We start from the raw sequence: 27,730 nt of genomic DNA, 5'->3' as shown, positions 1-27,730 counted from the left end.
TACCCCTACGAATAAAGGAAAATCGTGCACATCTTATGTTTAAATAAATCTTGCTGTCTGTATTGTATTTCCGCTTTCCCAAATGACGATCTCGCAAACTCAGAATCTGTATTAATAATGTAGAACAATTGTATTTTCCACAATTATTCGCACTAAAAATATCATTTTCCCGCAGCCCCCCCCCCCATATCGTTGTACTTTATTTAATTGTAATTCAATCCTTGGTTACCCCTTGCAGAGTTCACTCTCTTCCTAGACGGATATTGTACCTTAAAATCAATACAAAAAAAGAATATTCTTGTGAAAAATTTATTTAATAATTCAAAAAGTCTTTGCCTATCCTTTAGTAAACATTTCTAATGATAGGGCTCCTGGTCTGCCTTCAGAACAGTCCCTACTAAGTCTGGTTTTGTCCTAAAACATGTGGGCTTGACAAAATAAGTAGAGTAAAGACTTTAACACACTTGTACCTGTATACACAAAATGTGAACTTGAGGGACTATTTACTAAGACACAATAAATAGCACCAGATAGTCGGAAAATGTACTAGAAAATGTACTATATAGACTAAATTTTTTTTACATTACAATTACAGCACACTCAATGCAAATATTTGTTTGCAGAAATAAAGAATTGGTAATATTGATTGTTATTAGTAGGAGCAAATTAATTATAAATTAACAATTTTTAAAAAATTAACAAACATTGATGCATCTCCATTTTTACACAGTCATGTGATAAAATGAGGAGAAATATATTAAATAGCCCAATTATGGATATTGGGACAACCTTCTTAAAAAATGTATCATTCATTTCATGGAAACAGCATCCAAGACACACATGTACATATATTAATAATTTTATACATGGTTTCACATAAATGAAAATGAGCAATCTTGCTAGAGTCATGAGTTGCTGAGTTGTAATTTGGCCTTTTCAACAGCGTCAGATATTTTCCTAATCTTGGGTTCAATAAACACTTTTAACCATTCTTCCACAGTGTGATCGTAAAAGACTTCTTTCAGCGCTTTTTCTAGTTGGGAGTGAATTTTAGTCAAACCATCCAAAATCCTGTGATCAAAAGTTAAAAAAAAAAAAAAAACAACTTCAATTTTAAGAGTTTTTTGTGTACAAAAGATAGACGTCAAAGTAAGAAACAGGCAATAGATTGCAATAGATTCATCAGAGCCCTAATCTTGAAATACAATTTTAATATCAAAATAACTTTTTCTGTTAGTTATATTTTGCTAGTAACATACCCGTAACACTGGGCAAGAATTGGTTCTATGTGAACAGGGTTAGAAAATCTCTTCTCCATCATATAGTCATTCATCCAAGTGAGCACCCTGAAAAGTGAAATAGGAAGTAAAGGGTAAGAGTCACTGAAAACAATTACTTCTAAAGAAAAATTCAGCTCTAACTGCATGTTCATATACCAGAAATACAAAACAGGGAGCACTGTTTTTTAAAGGTACTGTAGTGGTACTAAAGTAAACTCAGCATTTGTGATGACTGTAAAATACAAAACGAGTAAACTTCTAAACATGCAAATATATACAATACAGGCTTTATCTTCAAACACCTTTCATCACGGACAAATTCTTCATATGTTGCATCTAGATGTAGAAAAGCCATCAGGCTTGTGTATATTTCACTTCCTGGAAACTGACATGGTGGAACAGGGTATCTAAATTCCAAAAAAATTAAGTTGTTAATTAGTTAAGTACATTCTTAATTACAAGTACCATTACGTTAGGTTTTAAAAATCTCATTTCATCTCTCATTCAGGAATATTAGTTTTGTTTCTGTTTTGTAAAGAAGACATTACATTTTGTAACTTAAAAGAAGATACTTTATCATTGGCTTCTGTTAACCAATTCATTCCAATAAGACACATTTTAACAAGAGCTTGGACTTTGGGTGGTACGTGACAAACTCAGATTTGATGAAGGCGGATTCTACTCATGGTTAACTGTCCAGTCATTGGCTAATAGATTTGAATACACTGAATGCAATGACACGTCAGACTTCATCCAGGGATGAAATTTTTGATAAAACAGCATCAACTTCATACAACAGAGGAGATCTTGGCAAACAACTTTCTGATTTTGACAGTCAATGAATCTTCTCTTAGTGGATCAAAAGAAAGGAGGTCAATATTTGAAAGTTTATTTTGATGAGCAAACTAGATAGTAACATATCCCAATGAAAGTCCACGCTCTTGTTAAAACAGTTCTTACATACTGCTACTGTATTTATCTGTGGCAACTAAATATGTCTTACATCCTTTTATTATTATGTTACCATAAAAGTACCTTTGAAATGGGTTGAGTGGTATTGGTGATAGGAACTTTAGATCTTGTGATACACTGGTGTGCACCTCAGCAGTGAAAGAACCTGTATCATTTATATATCCATAATTAATTTACACCCTCAATCTTCAAACTATGACTTATTCTTGTAAAAAAGATTAATTCAATCAGATTTTCTTATGGTACAAATCAATAAAAATAAATTTTACACTAATTCATAGCCTCCGATATTAAGAATTGGAAAGCCTTACAAGAATTGTGCAAATCCTTGAAAAATAACAGTTTCTAAAATTTTGAGTTGATGCAGCATGGATGGTTTGGGTGACTGACTGACCTTGTTGAAGCATCATCAAGCACATTCCTAGTGAGGGTAGAGCTTGTGGGAGGAGCTCACAAAGTACTGCATAGTGGTCATATCTAAAACAAATAAGACTGGTATTAGTTCTCTGTGTAGGCGGACAATATCTTTTATTTAGATATCATTCATTTGATTAAAAAAAATTAATGCAAGTGTTTTAAAATGATCTGCAGTAATTAATACTAGTGAATAAATATCTATCTTAATTATCAAAGGAAGACTGCACCTTAACCAACTTATAAGGAGCAAACGGAGAAACTGATTCTAGGAATGGTATGTTGTACATCACGGATTTAAAAAAGAACTATTCATTTATCAGAAATGTAAATTAACCTTTATATTCTTCTTCTCTGCAGGATTGATCCTTTTACAAATTGAAATGTTTGGTACTTGGCAATGTCAAAATCCTATATTTTTTTTAGTCTAAAGCAAATGTCTGTAAAGACCTACCGTTGCCATCCAGTTAGAGCACAGCCTTGAACTTTCTTGAACTTTGACCCCTCCCTGGCCATGACATCAAGCCACACGGTGTGGTTGTCTAGGTGATAGGCAATGTTTGTGGCGTAGGCATTCGCTCCTGTAGCTCCTTTGAAAGCACTTGCAAACCAGATGTTTGGGAAGACTTTTGAATACTTGTCCCAAATATCTGTAATGTGGACATGTAAAACTTAAGTGTAAAGTTTCTTGTGATGTTGTGAGGTGTGTACAAATACACAGCGAATTGTGTGGTTTTCTGAGCATGTGTGATTACCAATTGGAAGCCTGAAATCTGACAAGTAATGCCACACCATTGGCTCAACCATGTCTCCCAGACCTGAATCTAAAATAAAATTGAGTCCAGAATGAATGTTCAAGAATTTTTTAAAAAGTGGGCTTCAGTAATTTAAAACAATATGATAACAAAACATTTACTCATCAAGATAGGTAACTCTGTATGCCTGAGCATGTCATCCCACATGATACTGGTGATGGTGGGGTGGGTGTTCTTGATATGACCCAGCACTGCCTTCACGTGAATCAGAAACAACTGTTGGGGAGAAAGGTTCTCCTCAGACATTCTTCTTTTACATCGTTCGCACACTCCTAAGTGATAAACCTGGTGGTACACAATACATGTACAAATCATGTCAATTTCATTGAAACCTAATAATACATGTATAACATTTTATGCATTTGCACACACTTCATTTTTTAATTGCATTTATTCTAAGTTACTTTGAAAATGTAAATTATTACATTTTAATTAGATTGTAGCACTTTCTATAGTGCATTTGTTGTTTTATTTTTATACTTAAAGTAAGAAATTTACCCCTGAGATTTGAATTAAGATTTTTATTAAGTTCTCATACTAGATCAAGGTTAATTCAAATTTTCATAAGGAAAATCAATATTAGAAAATGCTTTAAATTCCTTAAACTTCCATGCATACAAACTTACCTCATCAGCTCCAATATGAAAGTATCGTATCCCAGGATGCAGTTCCATGACCTGGTCAATCATCATACACACAATGAGAAGCGAGTCTGCTCAATGAAAAATCATTAACATTGGATCAGAAGCCTTGAGCAAAAATCTTCATTTATTGCATTCAGTGAACTAAAAATAATGAACTTTTATTAAGTGTTAAAAACATTTACCCTCATTTGAAGGACAAAGAGCCATAGGGTAATTTGGAACTTCTCGTATGGATCTAAACTTCTCATGTTTAAGAACGAACTAAAAATTAAATGTATTACAATAAATTAAGAATTACACTATGGATAAAGTAATCGAAAGAATTTATATATGCCCTATAATGAATAAATTTTGATGGTAAGTTCATGTTTTTAAAAAAAAATACCCAACCTCAAAATGTCCAATGGATTGAACTAATGGAATAATACTGAGGTTGTTCTCCTCTGCGAGGCGCAGAATGCTCGACACACACTCTGGACTAAAGTTGACGAAATGAACATTATATATGCATAAAATAATACATAAGGCATTATGCCATATCCATGTATATATGCATCTAGATTTAGTAAAAGCTGAACTATCCAATGATTAAAAAAAAAAATCAGAAAACAGAAGTTACCTGTAAGCAAATTCTGAAGCAATCTCTGAAAGAGGCCCCCAGTATGGAAACATGTCCTCATATTCAATCAATAAACCTGTTGCACCCCATTTCCTTATCAAAGGGAAAACCTATATAAAGCATAGAGAAGAGGTGGTTTTTTAATCAGATATTCCATGTTACTCAGGTAATATCACAATGTGCATCAAAATACATTCTAAAATAATTATTTTGTCATTTCTTCTCATAAAAACTCTATATCATAAGATACCTTCTCTAAGTAATGAACTTTAGGTGGTGCTCCTTTTAAATCCAGATGAACAAGTCTAAAAATGAAAACCAATAAGTTTTTATAAAAGTAGATTTATTGCAGGACAGTACTGTGTAAAGCTGTAAAAAGGTTGATAAGTAAACCCACATTATTGGCTGATTAAGGAGCTTAATTAAATTAAATATACATTATATAGAACTTTACTGGTTTGTACAAAGGCTATGCCTGCACATGTCCACTTCTCAAAAAAGAATAGTTCATTATCAATATCAGTTCTCAATATGCAATAGTTCTTATTTAAGCTTACTTTTGCATATCATCCATATCCCTATAAAATTATCGCAGTCGTCTATGCATAAGTCTTAGAAGTGGATTAAACAGTTAATTAAACGGCAGGTACAACAGTCACACCAGTTGAAACGGGTCTGCATGGCCACTTCTCAATCATTCATTATTCCCGTTTTTTGAAAATGCAGATCTACGATAAATATTTGAATTAAGTAACAAATAATTAATATATTCATTTGCAACCACAATCAATAAGTGACAATGAAAAACAAACATTATGTTGTTTGTATAAATACCATCAACGATCGTATACATCATTACATGGTATATGCCTCATAAAATCAATTTTCAGCTGTCGCAATCAAAACAAGGTCAATTTTGAAGAATCAATATATTTCAAAACGGAAAGATAAATTCTAGCTAAATCCTTCATAGAACACATTTTTAACGATGAACTAAGCTATCATTTGCTCAAAATTTAATTGAAAAATAATTTTTAAAATGCAAAACATTGTATGGTTTAGGTAATTAAGAGAAAAATACGTTGTATTCGTTTTGGATTTTTATCATCCTAAATATGAAGAGCAATATTTGTAAACAGAGATAGGTTTGTAGCCCCAACTGGTAATTTATTATCGAAGTTTAAAAACCTATTAGAACTAGTCATTGATTCAACTTAAAGAACCATCAACCTTCTTCTTAGGTTCATAATTTCATAGTAAAATCTTGTTCCTTAACGTGTGTTTTTCCTTAACATGTGTGTTTTTTAAAGAAGGTCCATAATGATACTCCATTCATAATTTAATTAATGTTGCCATGATCATAGCATGATAGCACTTGCACTAGTTGTTACTGTGTAATATAATATGCGCCTTTTTCATACATGCATTAACTATATTTACTCTGACTAACTTCCAGTGCCCGGGGATTTTTGTGTCATTATCAACTGACCTATATAGATATCGGATCAGATTCTATTAGACTTATTACTATAATAAAGTCATCAAACTTTTGTATTCAAATAAATTTATTAGAAAGGCTAGGCCAAAGACACATAAAGTTAGACTTCATTTATTGCTGAATAAAATATTTCACACAACAGTATTACTTTTTCCTCTCAATTTTTTTTTAATTCATGCATCCCTTAAATTTTCATTCGAATGTTTCAGGGGGTATTATAAATCAAGCATGGGTGGAGTCAGAGTAAGGGAGGAAACTGATGAGCAGCTGAAATTGGTCAAGGAGCCAAGCTTGCAGTCATTTGGTATTGTGATAGGTCTGTATAGCTCAAAAATGGCTTTTTTCTCTCTGTAAAGTGATTACCGGTATTTGTCATCTAATAGAAGGAATGTGTATTATTAAATTTGAAGATTTATTTTATTGCAGCGTTTATGGCATGTGGATATGGAGCTGCTGTGTACAGTGAAGGTATTTAAAGTAGTACTTTAACTCTATTTTGAATGTACATGATTGTACATGCATGAAGAAAAAGTCCTTACTTGTATGTGTATGTTTTTAAGGTGGTATAGGACACCTCCATGTTGTGACGTATTGTTCATCGAAATAAACAATAAAGGGAAGTCAAATTATATACGTAGTTTTTTCTCAATATTGTCACCTTACAGCGTAGCGCAGTGGGTTAGAGGGTTTACTACAAATCTGTAAGTCATGAGTTTGAATCCCGCTTGGGGTTTTACATTTTTTACCTCTCCAAAATTTTTCAAAAGATATGTTTTTGGTTAAGAAGTGTAAAATTTGAAAATTCTAAACTGATGAAGGTATTCTTATTTTAATGTACTTTAATCCACATTTAAATCGACAGATGTCCCATACCACCTTAAGAGCTCTATATACTTTCTTTTTAATTACATTAAAAAAATTTATGATCGATGCACCCATGATCATCAATATGTCTCTTACAATAGTACATGTATATGTTTATATAATAAGTAAAGGTCACCTCATCCTTTAACCTTTAATTTTCAAACACCCCTTGTGAACTGTGATTGAAATAGCCACATAAGGAGCATTTTTAACTTAATAATTTCTGTAAGTCCACTAAACACTGGTACTGAACTGTTGTGTCATGTTGACAGATTCGTCCCTATGGAAGCTGGTGTATGTAGTCAGTGGATTGTTTGTGGGACTGGCGTGCATTGAGGACTGGGAGGTACGCAATATTTATCTGAAATGATGCTCGGAAAAAAAAAATCAAAATTTTAAAATCTGGCATCTTGATTACCCAGACATTTACTAATTCACATTCATAAGGATACTTAACAATAATTGTTCTGGAGAATAGATAAAGAAATTCTCCATAGATATATGTTTCTGGTCTATTGAGTTATAGAAATTTAAAGATGAGGGTTGTATTAATCTGTGCTAATCTCTATATTTTGTGATCTTTGATTTGTAATTAACTAGAGGATGAAATTTTTATTTTTCAGTATTGTGATTTCAACCGGACAACCAATGAACTTCGCCAGAAACGTTATACAGTGTATGACAAAATTCTCCATCTATTTTCCACAAAAAATGATCAAATTGGTAAGTGATTCTTCTTTGCCAATGTTGAATAATAAGCTACATGAATACTAAATGCACTTAAGTATCTTAACATTTGAAGTAGAGAGTAGTACTCTGTACCAGGATGTGTTTTAAAACATGATCGAATTATCAACATTGAGTCATCTTTTTAAATAAATAGGATATACGGTAACTTATTTATATTTGAATGAGATACTATTAAAGGATGTGTTTTAAAACATGATCGAATTATCAACATTGAGTCATCTTTTTAAATAAATAGGATATACGGTAACTTATTTATATTTGAATGAGATACTATTAAAGGATGAAAGGCCAATGTGTCATCATTTATGAAATATAAGGTATTTTAGCTCACCTGAATCAAATACCTGGTATATTAGTAAGCTTTTCCTGCTTTTCCTGCCCGTCTATCAATCCATGCAAGAAAGGTCACCATTGTTGTATGGCTTTCTGAATAGGATGGAATTAGATTAAAAAATGCAAGTAAGCTATCTTGGTTTGAAATGGACTGTGTTGGTGAGCAATATGGCCCATGGTCAACAATTTTTCTCTTTAGCTTGATCACCATTGAAGATCTTACACTATACCCCAGGTGTCTGTGTCTGGTTTATACATGTAGCCAACAATGACTCCTTTGTTATTCAAATCAAATTCCAAAGGGGGCAGGGGATTTATGACCCCTTTCCCTTTAATTAAATACATATTTAGCCTGTAAGTTTGTATAATTGATATTTATTTTCAGTGGTCACTAGCTTGTCAGACATCGTGGATGTGGATGTAGAGGAACAGTATGTTCGTTACTTTGGCAATACTTACCAGACTGTGATGGTATACGATACAGGGATCAGGATAGGGGTGACCGAGTCTTTCATTTATGGCAATAAAAGGTAATTTTGTTATTTCCTGACAAAAATGTGTTGCATACTTGTTTGTTTAAATGTACATGTATTAGTCTGCTTTATTTGATAGTCTTGGCAATGCCAATATCTTATTTTGTAAAAACACCCACTGATTTTGAATAGAATGTATAGCAATATAACACTTATTGAAATTTCATTGTTAATGAATAATTATAGGTCTGTGCGTGTACAGTTCTTTTTTCTCCCAAAGAGGAAGCTTTTAAATAATTCTCAACCTAGGGCAGTATAGATCAATATCCTTTCTATTTGGGTTTTCCTCAGTGACCAGGAAGCTATTGCTGACAAGATAAGAACATTCCTCAGACTGGGTGAGCGGCCAGGCGTGGTGAATGGTGATACATCATCCTCCAGTGGAGATGAGGAGGATTTCGAACACGTGGACCCAGAGGAACTGAAGGATGACCTAGGAAAGCCCCTGTAAATAGGAAATCCCTCATTGAAATGACACTTTATCTGTCACACTCATAAACTGTTTTTATGGTTCTGTATAGGAAATAAAACAATTCACAGGAAGTACTCTGCAATAATAAAAGCTTTTAAATAGTTTTACTCAGATTTACCTTTTAGAACAAGGAAATAAATATCAAAAGTTCAGGTTACTTGTCATTTTATTCTGTGTGAGGTGACATGCTTTGTTGCCTTTTTTCGGCTATGTCATCTTCATGTAAGTACTACCATGCAGTACTCTGAGTGTAATTTTACATGTGTTAATTAGTCAAGTTGTCCGGTGTAGGGATAAGAATTTCATTACATGCATGTTTATCAACTTATTTTTCTAATTTTCTCAACTTAGATGCTTGTGATTCTTAAAGATCAAAGGGAAGAAATATCAGTTATCAGTTATTTTGTTGTTCAAGTAGCATTTTATTACTAGTATGTTATTATTTTCTTTGCTATTTTCACATATTCTTGATATTGATTGCCGGTAGTATAATAGCCAGTGCTGTGGTTGGTAGGGGTGTTGGGTTTTTTTTCACATAAGATTTCAATACAGAATGAGAAAAGTTGAAAGTGTTTAATTCCACAGTGATTACCGTACCTTAAACTCTGTATGTTGATTTTGCCTTGTGGTTTATCATATCATGGTACAAAAAAATTACCGTATGTTATACAGATCACTTGTTGAAAATGAATACATAAATCAAACAATTTGTGGAATCAAAATGCAAACTTGACCCCAGTGAACCTGAAATTCTAATTACAGTAAACATATTTTATTGAATAAATTCAATAGGATTGGACACCAAGCATATCTTAATGTGTATCCTCTCTGTAAATTCTGTTTTCAGGGTCTCTTTAAAAAAAAACCGTCGTGTGTATAAACCTATCTCATTGAGTGTAGATTTATATTGATATACGTGGATTAATTTAATGGATATCTCACCAATTTGCTAAAGAAAATTTTAAAACAATGCGTGAAACAGGCTGGAGTATATCTAGTCAGGGTCGGGTATTGATCGTCTGTTCTTGTTTTTGTGTTTGTCTGTTTAATACTAATTTTAGCCCATTCAAGACTGTTTGGCAGGGAAACATTTTTTGGCCTTAATAGTTATGCAAATAAACTTCATTCATGTTTTGGATAGAGAGTAATATGTATACATTCAGGTCGGATTCATTCCTGAGGGTCCAAGTTTATATGTCTTGGTGACCTACCAGGAATAGTAATTATCTCAAGGGGCCCCAAGGTCTTATACTTAATTTCCATGTACATTTATGGTTTATCGGTACTACCTTGATGTCTTGATGACTTGCATTTTGAAATAAAACCCATACTCTCCACACAATGGATATTATTTCATTTACCAGTGTGCTTGTGTTAGATGTGGCATATCGCATACAGGTACATGAAACATGATAATGTTATATAGAGGATGCTAAAACAGTTTTCACCATGCTAGTACAATAGAGTGCATTAACATTTTATATTGGGATCAACAATTTTTTTTTTCAATGTGGATTTTAAAAGTATTTTTACCAGTATTCAGACCCTTCTGGAAAATACATTACATACCAGTGATGCGTTTAATCATAAAATGTGAACCTTCATTATAGCTAATAGACCAAACTTTGGGATGATCTAGTCACAAACTTTAATGATTGTTAGAGATTATGACTTTTGATTGTTGTGTTATTTTTATATGCATTAGCTTCAGCTCTCTGATGTGTATTCTAGAACATGTGTAACATAGTATTTGCACCTCGCTGAGATAAAAATCAGGATGTTCCTGTTTTGTATTTTGGGTTTTTTCCAAGTGTCTATAATTACAGTACTAGTGTTCTTCTATGCCCATGTACATGTATATACATGTATACTTAAAAAATCATTTTTTTTAAAATGGGTTGGCTGTGAAAATACACATACTAGCAATCCATGACTTGTTCTCTACTTAACTGTGTGATATTTCGTTTGATTTTAGTCTACTTAGTACTTTCATTTTGCACATTTTTGTTTAATTACTACGGTATTATTATATATATAGCAATTTGATTAAGCTGGTTTTATTAATTGTAAAAAGTTTATGCTTGTTATTGTTTCACTTTGGGAAATTAAAGTTTGTTAACTTAAATAAACTTGTTTCAAATTCTTCTGAATGTGAAAAATAAAGTCGATATGATTACTTAAATTTCTTGATATTTTTGTCGTTGTTTAAAATGTATCTGTATGTGGTCGATTGTAAGTCTTTGAGAATATACATTTATTACCAGGTGAATATTTTTTCATAGATTATTAAATTGGCTGAGCTATAGGTCACAAACTTAACTATTAATTGGTATATTGATCCACCATTTTGTTGGATGATATATGGAAAGTGCATGAAAGTGCATGATATTATAAAAGAGAGATTTCCTTAAGTGTACACTACTCCACTTATAAGAGATATACAAATTTTCACTGGGTTTAAATGTTTAAATTGTTCATACAACTTCATATTTATAAAGATGAATTTCTATCAAATTTTACCCTGAAAGGTTTGCTGAAATTAGCTTAATATAAGATTTGCTTTTTATTGAAAAAATACAACCACAAATTTACATGTGTGTACTTAATCTTTCGTATTTAGAAAGGGGAATGGTACCTAAACAATATATTGCAAAAAAAAAAATTGTACTTCAAAATTGTTGAGCTTAAATCCCAATTCTCAAAGAGAATTCCATGACAATATTTATTATATTGTGATTTAGAATTAGTGGCATTTATTATACCATAAATTGGTATACCCAAATAAAACTTGTTGAAAAGATTGTCAATGTTGTAATTAATTTCCATGCAAACTCCTAAATTATGCAACCAAAATAAGTTCATGTACCAGTTTATGGATTTAATTACCAATTCATGTAACTTATGTATAAAATATCTTATTCATTGATTTTTTGTAAAATATATATGGTATGCTTCATTTGCAATTTTTACCAGATAAAGCAAAGATGATTCAGAAGAACCTTAATTTCTAATTGTTTTCATCAATATTTTCATGTTACTGGCACTGTACCAGTTATCGCCTAAAATTTAACGTTTTCTTTTCGTAATTCCTTAATTAATGATATTTTTGGATAAAACTTGACATACTTTAAAAAGTGAACTCCTTATTTATCAATCTGTTAGTTTATATCATTATTTAGAACCCCAAACATCTTGTATGGTTCTTTTAAGCACGCCCCGAATTTGCCGAATTTTTACGATTTACTGTACCAGTTATCGGCTTCGTGATAATAACATAGTAAAAATCCGTGTTCGTGTTGATTTTATACTCTGCTAAATGTAGTTTGAATTATGCCCCTTGTGAGGTCAGAGTAAAGTATTCGGGGTCATGATACATTATAAACAAAACTCATAAAATAATTTTTTTATTATCATACGGTAATACACCAAATCGTATACTATTCAATACATAATTGTGCAATCAGGTGTTCAATTGCGCTACGAATCTCTCGGAAATTCGTGAATTCCTTTTGTTTATACATGTTAAATGTATTGATTTTATGTCAAATCAAAGCAGGGATATAATAACGTATCACAAAGAGGTGATATTCTATTTTTAACTTATTACGTCACTTCCCCCCACTGCTGAAAGTGCAAGGATGTAAAATCAGCGGTAAACAATGATCGTTTAAGCTCATGTATAAAACATATTCAAGAAAGTTTTCAAGCAAACTTACTTTTCTTTATTCGAAAAAGACGACTGAATTAAAAAATCTTGGATTGTCGCGTGCTATAAACCCGAACTCTCAGTTTAGCCGATAACTGGTCTTAGCCGATAACTGGTACAGTACCAGTATAGTATTTATCTATGTAATATATTTATGTCCTAATCAAACAACATTACAATGGACATTGAATAAATGATTCAATAACAAATTCTCATGCCAATTTTAAAAACAGAAATCTTTCTAAGGAAAATGGAAGCTATATATATATATATTTATGAAATTAATATGGAACCACCATTCCCAATATAAATTTGCAAGGGACCTCTTGAAGGTTATTTTAACTTTGAATATACGAGAAAATATTCTCAACTTTATGAAATAAATATGATTTGAGAAATTATTACTGAATCTGAAATGCAAATATTGATTAATTACCACAATGAACACTATGGTGGGAAACGGCCGTACATCAACTCTTCTTCAAATAACGGATATTTAGTGAATTAAAAATAAATCTCTGTTAAAACAGAATACACCCAACTCCTTGGGAGAGAAAAATTCAATCACTTGGGTTCCCAACTCTGTTTTCATGAAGTTCTCCTTTTTCATCACTAGCACAAGACAAAATTTTGTTGATTTTTTTTTTTTGGGGGGGGGGGGGGGAGTTATACCCTCAGTGGGGTCATGCAGGGGTAAAAATGTTTGGAGTAGCTCCCATTTCTAATAGAACTGGTCTGGAATTTGCCAAAAAATGCTTGGATGGTGCATTTGAGGATTCTGAAGGACTCAAAAAGACTCGGATGCTGAATCTGAACATTCAGAGCTCAGAGGTATACCAGCCAGGAAAGTTAAAATGTCTCAGATGCATTTTCCCAGCAGGTCATATATTTAAGTGCATAACCACTGCTCCAAACTATACAGACTTGCATGATTGATGTTAAAATGAATACAAAGAACAAAGGTAGATCTAGATACTAATTTAATCTTGATCTCAAATATATTATCAACTTTATTAATGCAGCACTAGGGCAATGAAAGTTTTTTGGAGAAGTTCAAATGCAAGATAGAATCTAGGAGTTGGTTAGATGTTAACGAAACTACTGATTCTTACTCATTAGAGACTTGAATCAATAACGTAACAATGAATATGTAACAGGATCATGATATTGTATACGCGGGGCATCATTGTTCTGGTAAACTAAATGGCCCGCGGGCCTTTGGCTATAACTGAAAAAGAAAAGTGGGACTTTTTATTTATTGTAGTCTATTCAATTAAGTCTATTTATATTTCTGTATATGGTAAGATTGGATTGAATGTTATTCTGTGCTATAGGGAAAAATACTTAATGTATCCCGAGTTTTCATCGGGCTCAACATCGTGGGATGATGTAAACTTCCGGTATCCCTACTTGGATAAAGAAAATATTTAACATGATCTTGAACAAAGCAGTTAAAGTCTGATTGTGATTAGAGGCAAAGCGGCGGTGTAAGTGAAATTATTCCCTTGTTTATTTTTGCCATGTTTCGTTTTCTACTTACTTTTTGGTGGCATGTAATAAGCTGTTTTACATTTTGAAAAGATGATCGATGAATGAAAGAAAATTTCCCCATGAACCGGTTGATATTTGATATGCTAAAATTTAATTCATTTTTTAGTGGGGTATTATCCTATTTGAGGTCGAATTGATGAAAAATATCTTAAGGGTCTTTATTTTTATTAGGGGAGCACAGTTATTGATTTGGTTTCTATTACATGTTTTATATCATTTAATGTAAACATATAACTACTCACTAAAATTTTAAACTTTCTATTATAACCATGTTCATCTGTTTCTGAAGAAGACAGAAGATTATTTCATGGCATTTTTATTCTGCATCCTAATGACCTATATTAGCCTGACAGCTCTCGGACTGATAAACTGATAAACAGCTATTCTCTTTTTAGAAGTGGACAGGCATGGCCTACATCCACTTCTCTCGCAAGCCCGAAATATTTTTACTCTGGAAAACGTATAAATGGTGGAACCAAAGTTGGTTTATGCTTATAATTAACCGATGTTTTAACTCCAGTTTCCCTGATTTTTTTTATAGACCTATAAATTCTCACATTTTAAACATTATTGCATGCATACATGTATATCACCAAAAAATACCCCAACACTAACCCGCTGTCAAATCATTTTCTCAAATTTAACATTCTGGGCTTAAAGGACTATATGCGGTATGGTCAAATATCTGCCCCCGATTTCAACCAATTTTTGAATAGTATCGTATAAAAATGAAATCTTCACAAATCATTGTAAAGAGGATGCCTATAACTTTAATCTTGATTTTAGTCATCATTGCTCACTCGCTATTTATCTATGACGTCACCTAAATGACCTAATTCCCGCAAATTAGCAAACAAATGAAGATATTCTCATTTTTGCTCTGTATTTTGCATTCGGAAGTATAGAGCGCAGGTCTGCTCAAGTACAATTTTAACATATGTTTTCCTTCAGATAGTTATACATATTATACTAAAAAATGGTACTTGAGCAAGCCTGCGCTCGATGTTTCCCAGTCGAAAAACCATCGGAAAACACCCATATTTTGCTACAAAACATCAATTTATCAAAATAATGCAATATTCATGACGTCATTTCTACATTATGACGTCACTGTGGTGATAACCTTTTCCACCTTTATTTCCACAACGATTTTAACTATCTTTCATCTTATTTTAAAGCTCTTTCTAAAACTTTGATTTTGGGGGGCAAAAATTGCATAAAACCGCACTTAGTCCTTTTGTGTATTGCATTGGTTAATAAATTTTATTACATTCACTATTATGAAAGAAAAATCATCCCATTTCAATCACTTTTAAATATGTTATTTGAAATATTTAACATTGGACCCTGTGGTTGTTCTCTTCATATTTTTAATTAATTTTCTGACCAAGGTATCACATGATTGAGATATTTTAAAAAACATTATGTATAAGGTTCTTGCATGCTGTAGTTTAGGATATGGGTAGGAGCGGGCACAATTTCATGAAATGTTTTGGCTATTGTTTGCCTAAAAATATGAAAGAGAAAATCACAGTTTTCTTTTGTATCAGTTACATTTGACCAGTAAGCCATTTCCACTTAAATATAGCATGTGTTTATAGTTGAGAGATTTTAGGGCCATCTTAACAGGAGCTTGGACTTGGGGCAGTTCATGACAAACTCTGATTTGATGGAGATGGAGTCTACTTAATATGGTTAACTATCCAGTTATAAATACATTGAATGCAGTGACATTGCCCAATTTCGGTCAGGGCTGTACCCAGTATATTTCAGTTGAAACAGCACCAATTTTACACAACAGAGTAGATCTTGGGGAAAAAACGTTTCGATTTTGACAGTCTACTAATAATAATGAGCTTCTTCAAGCGAGTTAAAGCAGAGATGATAATGTAATACATTATATTATAGGGGATTCCCCCACTACAGGCACACATACCCATGAGCATAAAAATTTTCAACCCATTTAATCAAAGGGCAATTATCAGTATATAAACAAATTAAGAGTAGCAGAAATGTCACTTATGTGACATGTAGAGGTGCAGACCGGGTAACTTTTCACTTTTTTTTATGAAGGGGGGGGGGGGGGGGGGGTCATATATTCTACTGGCTAGATGGGGTTGAATTTGTATTTTGAATTATTATGGTGAGTGTTTGAATTTAGTAAATCTGAAAAACAAAACTGACGAGGATCCCAGATCTTCCCCTTTGTCCTTCCCCCTCAATGACAATTGGAGCTTGTGACTTGTACTCGTTAGTTCTACAATTATGATATTTGTTGAGTGAGAGAGGTTTAGTGACACAGTGATTATAGTACAATCATCTGCTGTATACAACAACAATTTTCTAAGTGCATCCTGTATTGCCACAGATCAATGTACCAGTAATATTTACTACATGTTATACAGTTTGGATTGCACACATATGCTATTTTTAATAGTTAAATTGGTACATGATCTGACCCAGTGATAACTCTAATGTTATCTTTAGTAGAACGGATTCATTAGATCCTAGTTTATGCAGTAGTAGTTTATTTACAGAATTCTTGATCATGCCTGTTCTAGTACCTGATATAGATTCTTCGCAGTTACTGTCGTTCATACTTAGTTTTCATTAATTAACGCCAGACAGGAAGTGGCCTATTCACTAATGTGATACTAAAGGAAAAGTCACGATATAGGTAGCTTCTGGTTGTTTACAACAGACTGTTCATAGTGCGCAGATTGAAACAATTTAGGATGGTGAATCTGTGGATGATTGAGCTAAAATTTTAGTGGTCATAGGTGCCCTGTTACTTACGGTAATTTTGATATTTAGATTTTGAAGTAACACTAATGCTCAAACTTTATTTGGGAGATATTCTAGTTTTAAACAATGGATTATGAATATTAGTTTTCTATTTTCTTCTTCTTTATTTCATTCATGACAATGGATTTCTATAAATTGGATAGACAATAACAGTGCTCAAATCTATTTTAGAATATTTGTGATCATACATTCAATGTTTTGTACTTGTGTACAGTTAATTGTATGCCAAGGATTAATTTTTGAATTTTACAGTGAAGTGATGTTCTGTTTCTAGTGGTTTGGAGACGCCATTGCAAGGTTGTGGATGAAAAAATGTTAGTGTGATCAAGAGGTTCTGACAGAATGTCGAGTGAACAAGTGGAAACCCTAAGGTTAGTGAGTTATACACTGTGATAACAGAATGTCAAATCTGCATGCTAAAATATTATGTTTTTATAACTTTTTGTTAAGCTTTATTCAACAAGAAATATTGATGAATCTTTCAAAATTGTTTGGGCTTATTTTTATGGAATACAAGTTCTATACAGGTTTATTGGGATATAACATGATGGATTTCCTTATATGAGTTTTGAATTAAGGGTATACAAATATTTTCTTTTGAATTTGAAAAAAAAAAAAATTTACTCATTGCAGTAATGGTAGTTACTGTTTTATTGTAATAGCTGGTTTCATCCTGGTTGTGACCGCCACACTGCGGAGAGTCTACTGCTACAGAATGGAGTGGATGGGACGTACCTCCTCCGACCTAGTTCTAAACCAGGCGACTATGCTCTCTCTGTCAGGTAAATCTATAGATCTAAACCATAGGATTCTGACAAAAAGCTATGTGCTCTTTTGTTCAGATAAATTCTAGATCTAAACTAGGGGACCCTGTCCTCTTTGTCAGGTAATATTGTACACGTACATCTAAACTGGAAATTCCATTATATATTTTTTCAGATCAATACTAGACTAGATCTAAATCAAGGAATTTCTCGTTTCTATGGTGGTAATATTGATTTAAATACAAATACATGTATAAAATTTTATGTAGCAAGCAAAACTTTGATGAGAAAAAAACTGGTACATGTACTTTTTAACTGCCGTGAAATTCAGTGGTTTGAGAAAATATGCCTGAATGTGATTCATTCATAAGGGTTTTGATTTTGTGGTTTTATCTTAAACTTGTAAGTGAGAAATTTTAAATGCCAAACAATTTATGGTTGTGGAGGAAGTGATTTGCTGGGAACAAACACACCACAAGAGCAGCAGAAATAGATATTTATGCTTTAATTGTGTGGTACAGAAAATGATTGAAAAATGTGAGCTTTGGATCCCTCAAAACAATATTTTGGATATCCGAAATGCATTTGTAAGCTTATATGCTTGTGTTTGATATTTCTCCTTCATTATTCAATCAGACCAATCAAAAATACTATGAACCTTTTTACTTTGCTTTTGTCCATTATCAAAAATCTTTAAAATGATTTATAAATTGACTTGACAGAAAGCTTTACAATGTCTAATATTACTTCATGACATAGTGTTGGTACACAAAAGTTGGTCATGACAAGTAAATGACTATAAGGAGTGGTTTGTATTGTTAAGTTGATTAATTGATTGATGGATTGATTGATTGATTGATTGATTGATTGATTGATTAGTTGGATGGTTGGTTGATGGGTTGATTGATTGATTTGGACAAGGTCTAGAAGTTGATTAATTGATTGATGTATTGATTGATTGATTGATTAGTTAGTTGGTTGGTTGATGGGTTGATTGACTGATTTGGACAAGGTCTAGGAGATAAAAATGCTATCTGTGTAAATTTAAAGTTTTTTTTAAAAAGGTGATGGAAGAAGGGTCAATGCATTTAGACATCTTTACAATAGATCTTTACCTTTAATATATACATGTTCATTCAAATTGAAATGGGAATGCACTTCAATATTTGTCTTTTTTTCTTCTAAGAGTCTTAGACTGTATTATTTGAATTCGGAAAAAAGGTGGTTGAAGATTGCAAATTATAAAAGTGATATCCACTATTATCCAGCCACTTAATGTCCAATTGTACATGTATATATATTGTGGAATTAGAGAAAGAAGAGTATCGCCGTACCCAGATCTCGTTGACACATGCAATTCTATACTTTCACTTACTGACTTAGGATGTTTAATACTCTTATTAGGTGTGATTCATCGGTGAAGCATTACCCCCTGACGTGGACAGGGACTAATTATAAATTCGGGCATGGAGAATTTGAGAGTGTTCAAGATCTACTACACCACTTTCAGAATAAACCCTTAATTGGGTCTGAGTCAGGTAAGCTGTAATGGGGAGTTGATTTCTGGTTACTGGAAGGAGTAAATTGTTTTCTCTAGTGGGCGTTAACCCTTTGTGTTATTATAGTTATCATTATTAACATACAAGTGCTAGATTTAGATAAGGTAAATTTCTAATACCGTATTTGAATTGCATTGAGAAAACGTGTTAAATATCTTGTGTTAATGAACTCATCGTTGTTTGACATTTTGTATACATTAAAACACAGTTATAGCGAACACTCTTATAATGAATTGATGCTTACAGCAAAGTGGTTTTCACTCCCCATCATGACTTTATGACATGGTGTAAACTTGACAAATATAACAAATTATGGTTATATAATGAAGCAAAATCACCCATCACTGGCACTTCATTATAAGCGTGTTTTACTGTATAGGCTGTTTTTACAGGAGTTTAATTTTCACTGATGGAATAAACTGTGAAAACAACACAGTAGTAGCTACATGTATATAATTATATAATGCCCAAATATACTTATGAAATATTGTAACTCCTGGCATTATAAAACAAATTGAAATAAAAATTTAATAACATTTATAGTATTTGATTGATTGACATTTTAAATGCAATTTCTCAACTTAAAGGCATGTACATGTATTTATAGATGTAAATTTCAAGTTTTAGGCATAAGACCATGGAGTTCATAAATGGAGATTTGAAAACTGATTGAATGTGAAAAATATATTATGTAGTTTGTATAGTGATGTTAGATTAACCTTATAGGATGTCAGTTCATGCCACAAATATTAATTTAGTACAAAAAGTATTTATCACATTGAACAATGAGCTTAGTTTGTAGACTTCATTTGTATAATGATCTCTTTTATGTAGGTCAGTTGACCCTGTTGAATTACCCCTACCCTCGAGTTATCGATGAGCCCAATATGTACGACACTATTCGAGTCCACGCTGAGTTCAGCACGGCTGACGACTACACGCGGGGACCCGAATTCTCAGTTTGTTTCTATAACTTATAATTTATGAATTTCAAAAACAATTCATATTGCATACTGGTAGTTTTATCTGAGATAATTTACATCAGGAAAAATAAAGTTTAGAACTATAATGCTGTATTTCTTATAAATGGAAATTATAGTTATACACTAGTCTATTGCTTTAAGTGTAGATAAAAGTACATGTATATAAACAGTGAACTTCAGATACACATCATTTATTATAGAACTATCATTCCTAGATTACTATATCACTTATTTACTGGTACATGTATGTTATTCAAAATTTAAGTTTGTAATTTCTATCAATTCAAACATATTCCCTTTGCAGATCAACTCAAAGGAAGGATTTTTAACAAAACTAGGATCCACCTTTAAGGTATTCATGATTACATCATATGCAATTGATTCGTAGTTGGCAGCAGTAAAGTTTCACTTGTCTTTAAGAGATACATGTATTGTTCAGTAAAAGTGCCCTAAAATTATAACCTTACAGATTCTTTCAAATTACTGCTAAACAATTCCCCACTCTTTTGACTACAATGTATTATTATCTTTAAGAATTTTCTAATAAAATTATTTTGTAATTTTACTGAATTGTATCAAATGATATACAGGTATTACACTTAAGTAACTTTTTATCTTTGTTATTTTTAGACATGGAGGACTAGATGGTTTGTGTTACAAAAAAATGAGCTCCGATATTACAAACATAAAACAGACAAAACTCCGATCCGGGCATTAAATCTAGATGAGTGTTCTGAGTGCCAAAGAGACGGCTCGCATAAGGGGAAATTCAATGTTTTCAGGTAAGCACTAGATAGGTAACCTTTGATGTGTTATTGAAATTATCTAAATATATATGTACTGTAAATGAATTATAGCTTTGTCAAGGGGAGTATCGTTTTTTTCAGTTCCTGTTTGATTGAATACACATGTTGTACAATTTATCTGTTTTAATTCCCAGTACAAGCATCGATTTGCTTGCATTTATAGTATATTTTTTGTACATTTGTCACTATATTATAGTCAAGCCATTAGATTTGGTTGATAAAGTCTAGTTAACAATGTCTTTTTGGGGGGAATATGGCCATTTTAAGTGGGAATGTTTAAAACCACTGACCAAAAATAGATTTTAACATTGCAACACTAGGCCAACTGTATGGAATTTTAAAAAACCCACCATTTCGAAAAAAAAATATTGACAAGAAAATCTATTACACCCTTTATGTCTTTCTGCTTGTCACAAATCTCTATCTTAGTTTTTACATCTTCCACAACTTTTTAATATTTGTTCTTCATCACTGAATGTTTTTGTTATAATTGATATACATGTATTTGATATTGGTGCAGAGTGGTGTTTAAATGGCGGACATTCTACATGTATGCCACAACGGAACAAGAGTGCAATGACTGGATCTCTCTAATTAATTGGCGACTGGTACGTAGAATATTCACCTGTCTGTCTGTCAGTCAGTCAATAAATGTTGCAGTCTTTAACATTGTCTGTTGTTATTAATGTCACTATCTATCCACGTTAACCACAGACAAAACACTTGCATAGTAAAACTTCATTCCGAATGAAGGAGACATGGTAGGTATACATTTTCAGGTATTTAAAGTCAATCATTATCATCTATTTTTTTGTATTCAATCAGAGATTTTACTTCATGTAAATGTATCTGTTCTTGTAATAAATGTATACCTGTTGATATACACATTGTGTATTATAATGCATGAAACTGAATGTTCAACTGTACCAAATGTAGGTATGGATTTAATGAGAATGCACTTCAAGCTTATATACACACATACTTTCAATCGGAGCCAGAGATGTATGGTCTTTTAGTACATGCATAATTATTAACTTTTTTGGTGGCCAAATTCCTCAATTTAAGTAAATGAACGACAATTCAAAAAAGGTTCTTTGGTAATATAATTCATGCTTCTTGGAACTAATCAGTTTGATAAACGAGAGCCAAGATTAACAAAGAAACAATCAGCAGTGTCATCCCGTAATGACAAGTGAACAAAATACTCCCAGAGAATCTTTTAAAGCAGTTGAAAAATTTTAATTATTTTTAAAAAATCCCTCTGATAAAATATTTGTGTCAGATTTTGACCCTCAGAAATTGTAGACACATATCAATTACCAATACAATTTAAGAAATAATTTTAAGAATTGAAAGCTACAAAATTGAATGCAATTTTTTTCATGATCAAAGGGATTTAGCATGTTAGTGTAACTTCAACAATAAAAAAAGAGGCGTAACTACTTAGGAGATGCATTTGCAGATGAGTTTGGCTTTTCCCCCTGCCATAAGCTTGTACATTTACAATGTCCTTGTGGCAGTTTTATCTGTAAATCTTGTAGAATAGTCTTTACAAGACAGCTATGTCTGGATACTGGGCACTACCCTTCTAACACCTGTATATGTACATGTACCAGGTATATATGTACTTGTAAATGTACATGTATAGATGATGGGTTATATTGCTTTACCTGGCTATTTCACCAATCTGCGACTGTAGATACACACATGTAATAAACAGAATAAGCTTTAATTAGCTTTTATCTTCCAAATACATTGTATATGACTATTTATTTTATCTGATTTCGCATTTTGATAATATGGTACCCAATTTAGCTACTTTCACAACCATACAAAAAAATAACACTAAGATATTATGTTTATAGCCTCTGCTGCTATAAAAATTGACTTGCAAAAGCAAGAAAGATTACATTTGCTTAATTTGCAACATGCCAAAAATGTCTGGCTGTATGGTACAGTTCCTTTTTGCAGCAACATTCCAAGAGTTTCATTTAATCAGAGCTCTCTATAATTCATTCATTGGTACCGGTATATTCAATTTAAATCTTTCAGTAAGTTATCTATATATGCATGTTGGAAGTCATTAGATTTTTCTTTTTCTCTGGAAATATATTGATTGAATTGGTTATGTTTAAATTATTTTTTCTATATTTTTCTTCGATTTCTGAATTCGAAATAGTTTAAAAATGTATAATCAGTATGTATCTTTATATGCTGCATCTACTTATTTAAAAACCTATATCATACTTGTAATGAAATCAAAGTATCATGTGCAAATTTTTATATATGCAAACATCTGAAGAAGATGATTTGTTCAAACTGTCAGTTTGAATCTGTACAAGATATTGATCTAATTTTTACTGACAAGACCTGAACTTGATTTTCCAGAAGTCCGGTCATAAGAGACAATCTTCGGCGGCTGTGTGACCTAAGGACACCATAAAGCTCACCCACCAATTAGAACAGCTGACCAAAACACGCCCACCAATCTCCTGACCTAGATATTGTCAAGTGGACCTGGGTAATTTTAATGTAGAATATGTATTAGCAATATTAAGGAGAAAGAGATTTTTTCAATAGACTTACATACACAGACTATACAAAGAGATCATTCAGTTGTTTATTAAAATAATTGAAATGTTGTTAACTATTAATAATATTTTCACAAGGCTGTATCACTTTTTTTGTATGATATGTATTTACATGCACAAGTTTAATATGTATTTATATTCAAAAATGTAAATTTTGATATTAAGTATTTTAAAAATCTTATCTCTTACAATGTGGGTAAAATAAATTTAATATATTTAATTGTACATCAGTAATACAAATGTATGTGTGAACTATTTATGTGCATTAAACTAGAAACCAAATGTATGTTAGAAGATACACAATCATGTGGTACATTAAAAATGTATGTGCTTTGCTTTAAATCCTTTTTCTCACATTTAGGTTTGTACATTTCTTGTTTGATGCAAGAAGATCTTTGAGCTCAAGGTTGCTTTATGATTTTGTTATTTTTTCCTTTTTAAACTGATTTAGTTTACATAAGCTTTAAAAGTTGAAGGTATCAATGACAATCTATAAGATGACAAAATGGAACTATTCTCTTTGCATCCCGTTTTATTGTTGCAATTCTTTTTTTTACACCTTTGTGCTTTAATTGTTGAACAAATAAGTTGGTTGTCACAGAAATGGTTCTGTCTTTCTGATTGTAATATTAAGTCGAGGAATCAAAACACAGACAAAATATTGCTGATTAGCATGATGTCTGATGATAATCAGTAGATTTGTCACTATTATGTAGCTTTTCTTACACATTTTTGCTTTGGTGAACAATTAATTACAAAACTTCCTCTGTTTAGTGACGCTGCATCCAATTTTCATGCAGGTGTTTAAAAAAGATTATATTAAGAATGCCTAGCTTTTTAACCATATTTGAAACAATTATTTTACCTCATGTTAAGAGAGCATTAATAAAGGCTAATATTGATTCATGTATAATGCACATGTATATTGCCCTCTTTGAAATCATGACCAGATATTGCCCTCTTTGATATCATGACCACATATATTGCCCTCTTTGATATCATGACTACAGATATTGCCCTCTGTGATATCATGGCCATGCCTACAGAAGTGAATGTTGTTGATATGTGTACTGGAGAGCTTGATTTGTATTTACATTAGCCATAGGTTGTAGCTGTTTTTGTAGAAGTTTTGTATGTTTTTCCATTGTGTTTTGTGTTTGATTGCAGCTACATTTGAATTTTTTTTTGTAAAGCTTTGAATGGTGAAAAAATCACCATTTTGTTTCCTCTTTTTTAATCTCTGATGCATTGGGCGGATGTTGTTTTGTCAATTTTCTTTTCATCTTGTAACATGTAAACAGTATTATCTTAGAAGAGATCCCATATTAAGTCTATACTTCCTTTGAGAGCATATTTCTACCTAATGGTAAATCAAGTACTATACTTGCTCAATGGTTTATTTTTTCAAGCAGCATTTAGCTGTTGCATTATATATACACATACATGTAGATATATGTCAAAAACAGCTTTGTTTTTTATATTATGATTTTTTTGTCTGATGAATATTTTAAACTGCAAAACTCACTTTCCATATTTTAAAACTTGTCTATTTCAATTAGATTTAAGTGGCTGCGTGTTTTTCTATTTTAATTACAATCATTATAGCACTTAAACCGATATTGTGTGAAATTCACTGCATTTTAAATTTAGAATTAATTTTTAATCAGCCATTTTTTAACTTTCAAGTTTTTATTTTGTAAAATTTCATGATGACATGCTCCCAAGATTTCCTAATTGAATTTTAGAATCGATTCTTACATGGCATCTTTCTCTAATTTGAAATTAATGCAGGTTAGACATATCTTATTTCGTATGTGAACCAATTATCTGGAATGAACCCATATTGTAAACATGTAAATTTGCAGAGTTGATCTTTTTAGATTTGGACATATTTTGCTAAAAAATTCATCAAAAGAATACTACATCACAAAACAACTGTATAACTTTGTACATGAAATACTTAACAAAAATCACCCTCAAGACAAATATTTTTTTTTGTAAAATAACATTAAAGAGGGTTCGATGATGGAGGCTATTTTTAGACTATATTAACCTCCTGGAGATAAAGAGCTTTGTATAAAGATAAGCAAAAATGTTCGCTTTTTCTTTTCTGAATACTTTATGGCCAAATTTTTGGTAGTTTGTTGATGAACCAGCCCCTCTAAAGATGTAAGACTTGATTTTAAAAAATGATCACCATTAAATTTACACTGTAAGTTTGGAGGTAGCATTCACCTAATTATTGTGACGCAGTAATTAGGTGACTGCTACCTTCATACCAAGAGATGTTTTCATTGTATGAATACCTCTATTTGCCATTTTTACCAACTCTCTGCCAATATTTTACATTTTTTTACTCTATGTGAATTGAACAAATTTACATATAGATATTTGAATTTTTGAATTTCTTTTCATAAAATAAAAAAAGCATTGCTGTATGAAATGTTCTGAAAGTTTGGTATAGATGATCAATATATATATATATTTTTAAAACATTATTTTAAACATGTAAGGTTTTATTTTAATATTTTTGAACTGGTGTTCAATGTAGCTCAAGTTAGTAGAAAACAACCCATGAAACTTGCAATATGTATTCTTGTGCCTAACAAATTCCTAGTTTCTCTTTCATTTATGTGTTATTATTTTTCTTTGTTTTCAAAAAAAAAAATGAGAAATAAAATGTTTCATTTCACAAGTCTTTTTTGTGTGTATATTTCATGTATAAGAGCCCTAAAATCTGATGGGGTAGAGTTACCAACCATTGTAAAGGATAGACCACATTGTTTTAATTTTCATACAACAACCATCAGGGGACATGACATTATCAGCTACACCTGCTCTGGTGTGTACCACTGTGCACCACTCGTCCAGGGTAAATATTTGTATGATGATGATTTGGTGAAGCATATGCATGGTACGTGTAGTTTTTAGCTCACCTGAGCCAAAGGCTCAAGTGAGCTTTTCTGATCACAATTTGTCCGTTGTCTGTCGTCGTTGTCGTCGTCGTCGTCATCGTCGTCGTCGTTGTAAACTTTTCACATTTTCATCTTCTTCTCAAGAACCACTGGGCAGATTTCAACCAAATTTGGCACAAAGCACCACTAGGTGAAGGGGATTCAAGTTTGTTCAAATGAAGGGCCACGCCCTTTTTAAAGGGGAGATAATTGAGAATTATTGAAAATTTGTTGGTATTTTTCAAAAATCTTCTTCTCAAAAACTATTAGGCCGGTAAAGCTTAAACTTGTGTGGAGGCATCATCAGGTAGTGTAGATTCAAGTTTGTTCAAATCATGGTCCCCGGGGGTAGGGAGGGGCCACAAGAGGGGGATCAAGTTTTACATAGGAATATATAGAGAAAATCTTTAAAAATCTTCTTCTCAAAAACTATCAGGCCAGAAAGACTCAAATTAAAATGGGAGCATCCTCATGTAGTGTAGATTCAAGTTTGTTCAAATCATGGTCCCCGGGGGTAGGGTGGGGGCACAATTGGGGGATTAAGTTTTACATAGGAATATATCGAGAAAATCTTTAAAAATCTTCTTCTCAAAAACTATTTGGCCAGAAAAGCTCAAATTAAAATGGAAGCATCCTCAGGAAGTGTAGATTCAAGTTTGTTCAAATCATGGTCCCCAGGGGTAGGGTGGGGCCACAATTGGGGGATCAAGTTTTACATAGGAATATATAGAGAAAATCTTTTTAAAAATTTCTTTTAAAAACTATTAGGCCAGAAAAGCTCAAATTAAAATGGAAGCATCCTTAGGAAGTGTTGATT

At 32.1% G+C, this 27,730-nt stretch overlaps 3 protein-coding genes across 10 annotated transcripts; 2 read left to right on the top strand and 1 right to left on the bottom strand.

Moving 5' to 3' along the window:
• Positions 1 to 295: 295 nt before the first annotated feature.
• On the bottom strand, positions 296 to 5,597 carry LOC105332480 (hexosaminidase D). Its single transcript, XM_011435111.4, has 15 exons — positions 5,579 to 5,597; positions 5,302 to 5,472; positions 4,995 to 5,049; positions 4,745 to 4,854; positions 4,516 to 4,603; positions 4,308 to 4,386; positions 4,108 to 4,193; positions 3,583 to 3,766; positions 3,422 to 3,490; positions 3,121 to 3,316; positions 2,647 to 2,729; positions 2,316 to 2,397; positions 1,583 to 1,687; positions 1,260 to 1,346; positions 296 to 1,071 (listed from the first exon to the last, which is right to left on the bottom strand). The coding sequence occupies exons 2-15, from the start codon at positions 5,316 to 5,318 to the stop codon at positions 906 to 908; spliced, it is 1,407 nt and encodes a 468-aa protein (XP_011433413.3). The 5' UTR covers positions 5,319 to 5,472; positions 5,579 to 5,597; the 3' UTR covers positions 296 to 905.
• A 244-nt stretch (positions 5,598 to 5,841) lies between these two features.
• LOC105332479 (cytochrome b-245 chaperone 1) lies at positions 5,842 to 9,346 on the top strand. 3 transcript variants are annotated; one of them, XM_011435108.4, is made up of 7 exons: positions 5,842 to 5,889; positions 6,452 to 6,558; positions 6,669 to 6,710; positions 7,379 to 7,452; positions 7,730 to 7,829; positions 8,575 to 8,719; positions 9,014 to 9,346. In XM_011435108.4, exons 2-7 carry the CDS (start codon positions 6,471 to 6,473, stop codon positions 9,171 to 9,173), a joined length of 609 nt encoding a protein of 202 aa, XP_011433410.3. In that variant the 5' UTR covers positions 5,842 to 5,889; positions 6,452 to 6,470; the 3' UTR covers positions 9,174 to 9,346. The 3 variants fall into 3 exon arrangements, with proteins under 3 accessions (XP_011433410.3, XP_011433411.3, XP_011433412.3); XM_011435109.4 differs by having other exon boundaries at positions 5,860 to 5,906; XM_011435110.4 differs by having other exon boundaries at positions 5,862 to 5,985.
• LOC105332477 (dual adapter for phosphotyrosine and 3-phosphotyrosine and 3-phosphoinositide) lies at positions 9,277 to 26,657 on the top strand. Of its 6 annotated transcripts, none has more exons than XM_066065275.1 (10): positions 9,277 to 9,416; positions 17,531 to 17,627; positions 17,919 to 18,038; positions 19,425 to 19,558; positions 20,414 to 20,538; positions 20,867 to 20,914; positions 21,193 to 21,344; positions 21,889 to 21,976; positions 22,083 to 22,129; positions 23,757 to 26,657. In XM_066065275.1, coding segments are annotated over exons 2-10 (744 nt in total). In that variant the 5' UTR covers positions 9,277 to 9,416; positions 17,531 to 17,598; the 3' UTR covers positions 23,758 to 26,657. The 6 variants fall into 6 exon arrangements, with proteins under 6 accessions (XP_065921347.1, XP_011433404.1, XP_011433409.1 ...); XM_011435102.4 differs by lacking the exon at positions 9,277 to 9,416 and adding an exon at positions 14,229 to 14,387; XM_066065274.1 differs by lacking the exon at positions 9,277 to 9,416 and adding an exon at positions 14,262 to 14,387 and having other exon boundaries at positions 17,509 to 17,627.
• The last annotated feature ends 1,073 nt before the right edge of the window (positions 26,658 to 27,730 follow it).

Source organism: Magallana gigas, chromosome 7 (assembly GCF_963853765.1).
Source record: "Magallana gigas chromosome 7, xbMagGiga1.1, whole genome shotgun sequence".
NCBI classification, from domain to species: domain Eukaryota; kingdom Metazoa; phylum Mollusca; class Bivalvia; order Ostreida; family Ostreidae; genus Magallana; species Magallana gigas.
This window is presented reverse-complemented; position numbering and strand designations above follow the sequence as displayed.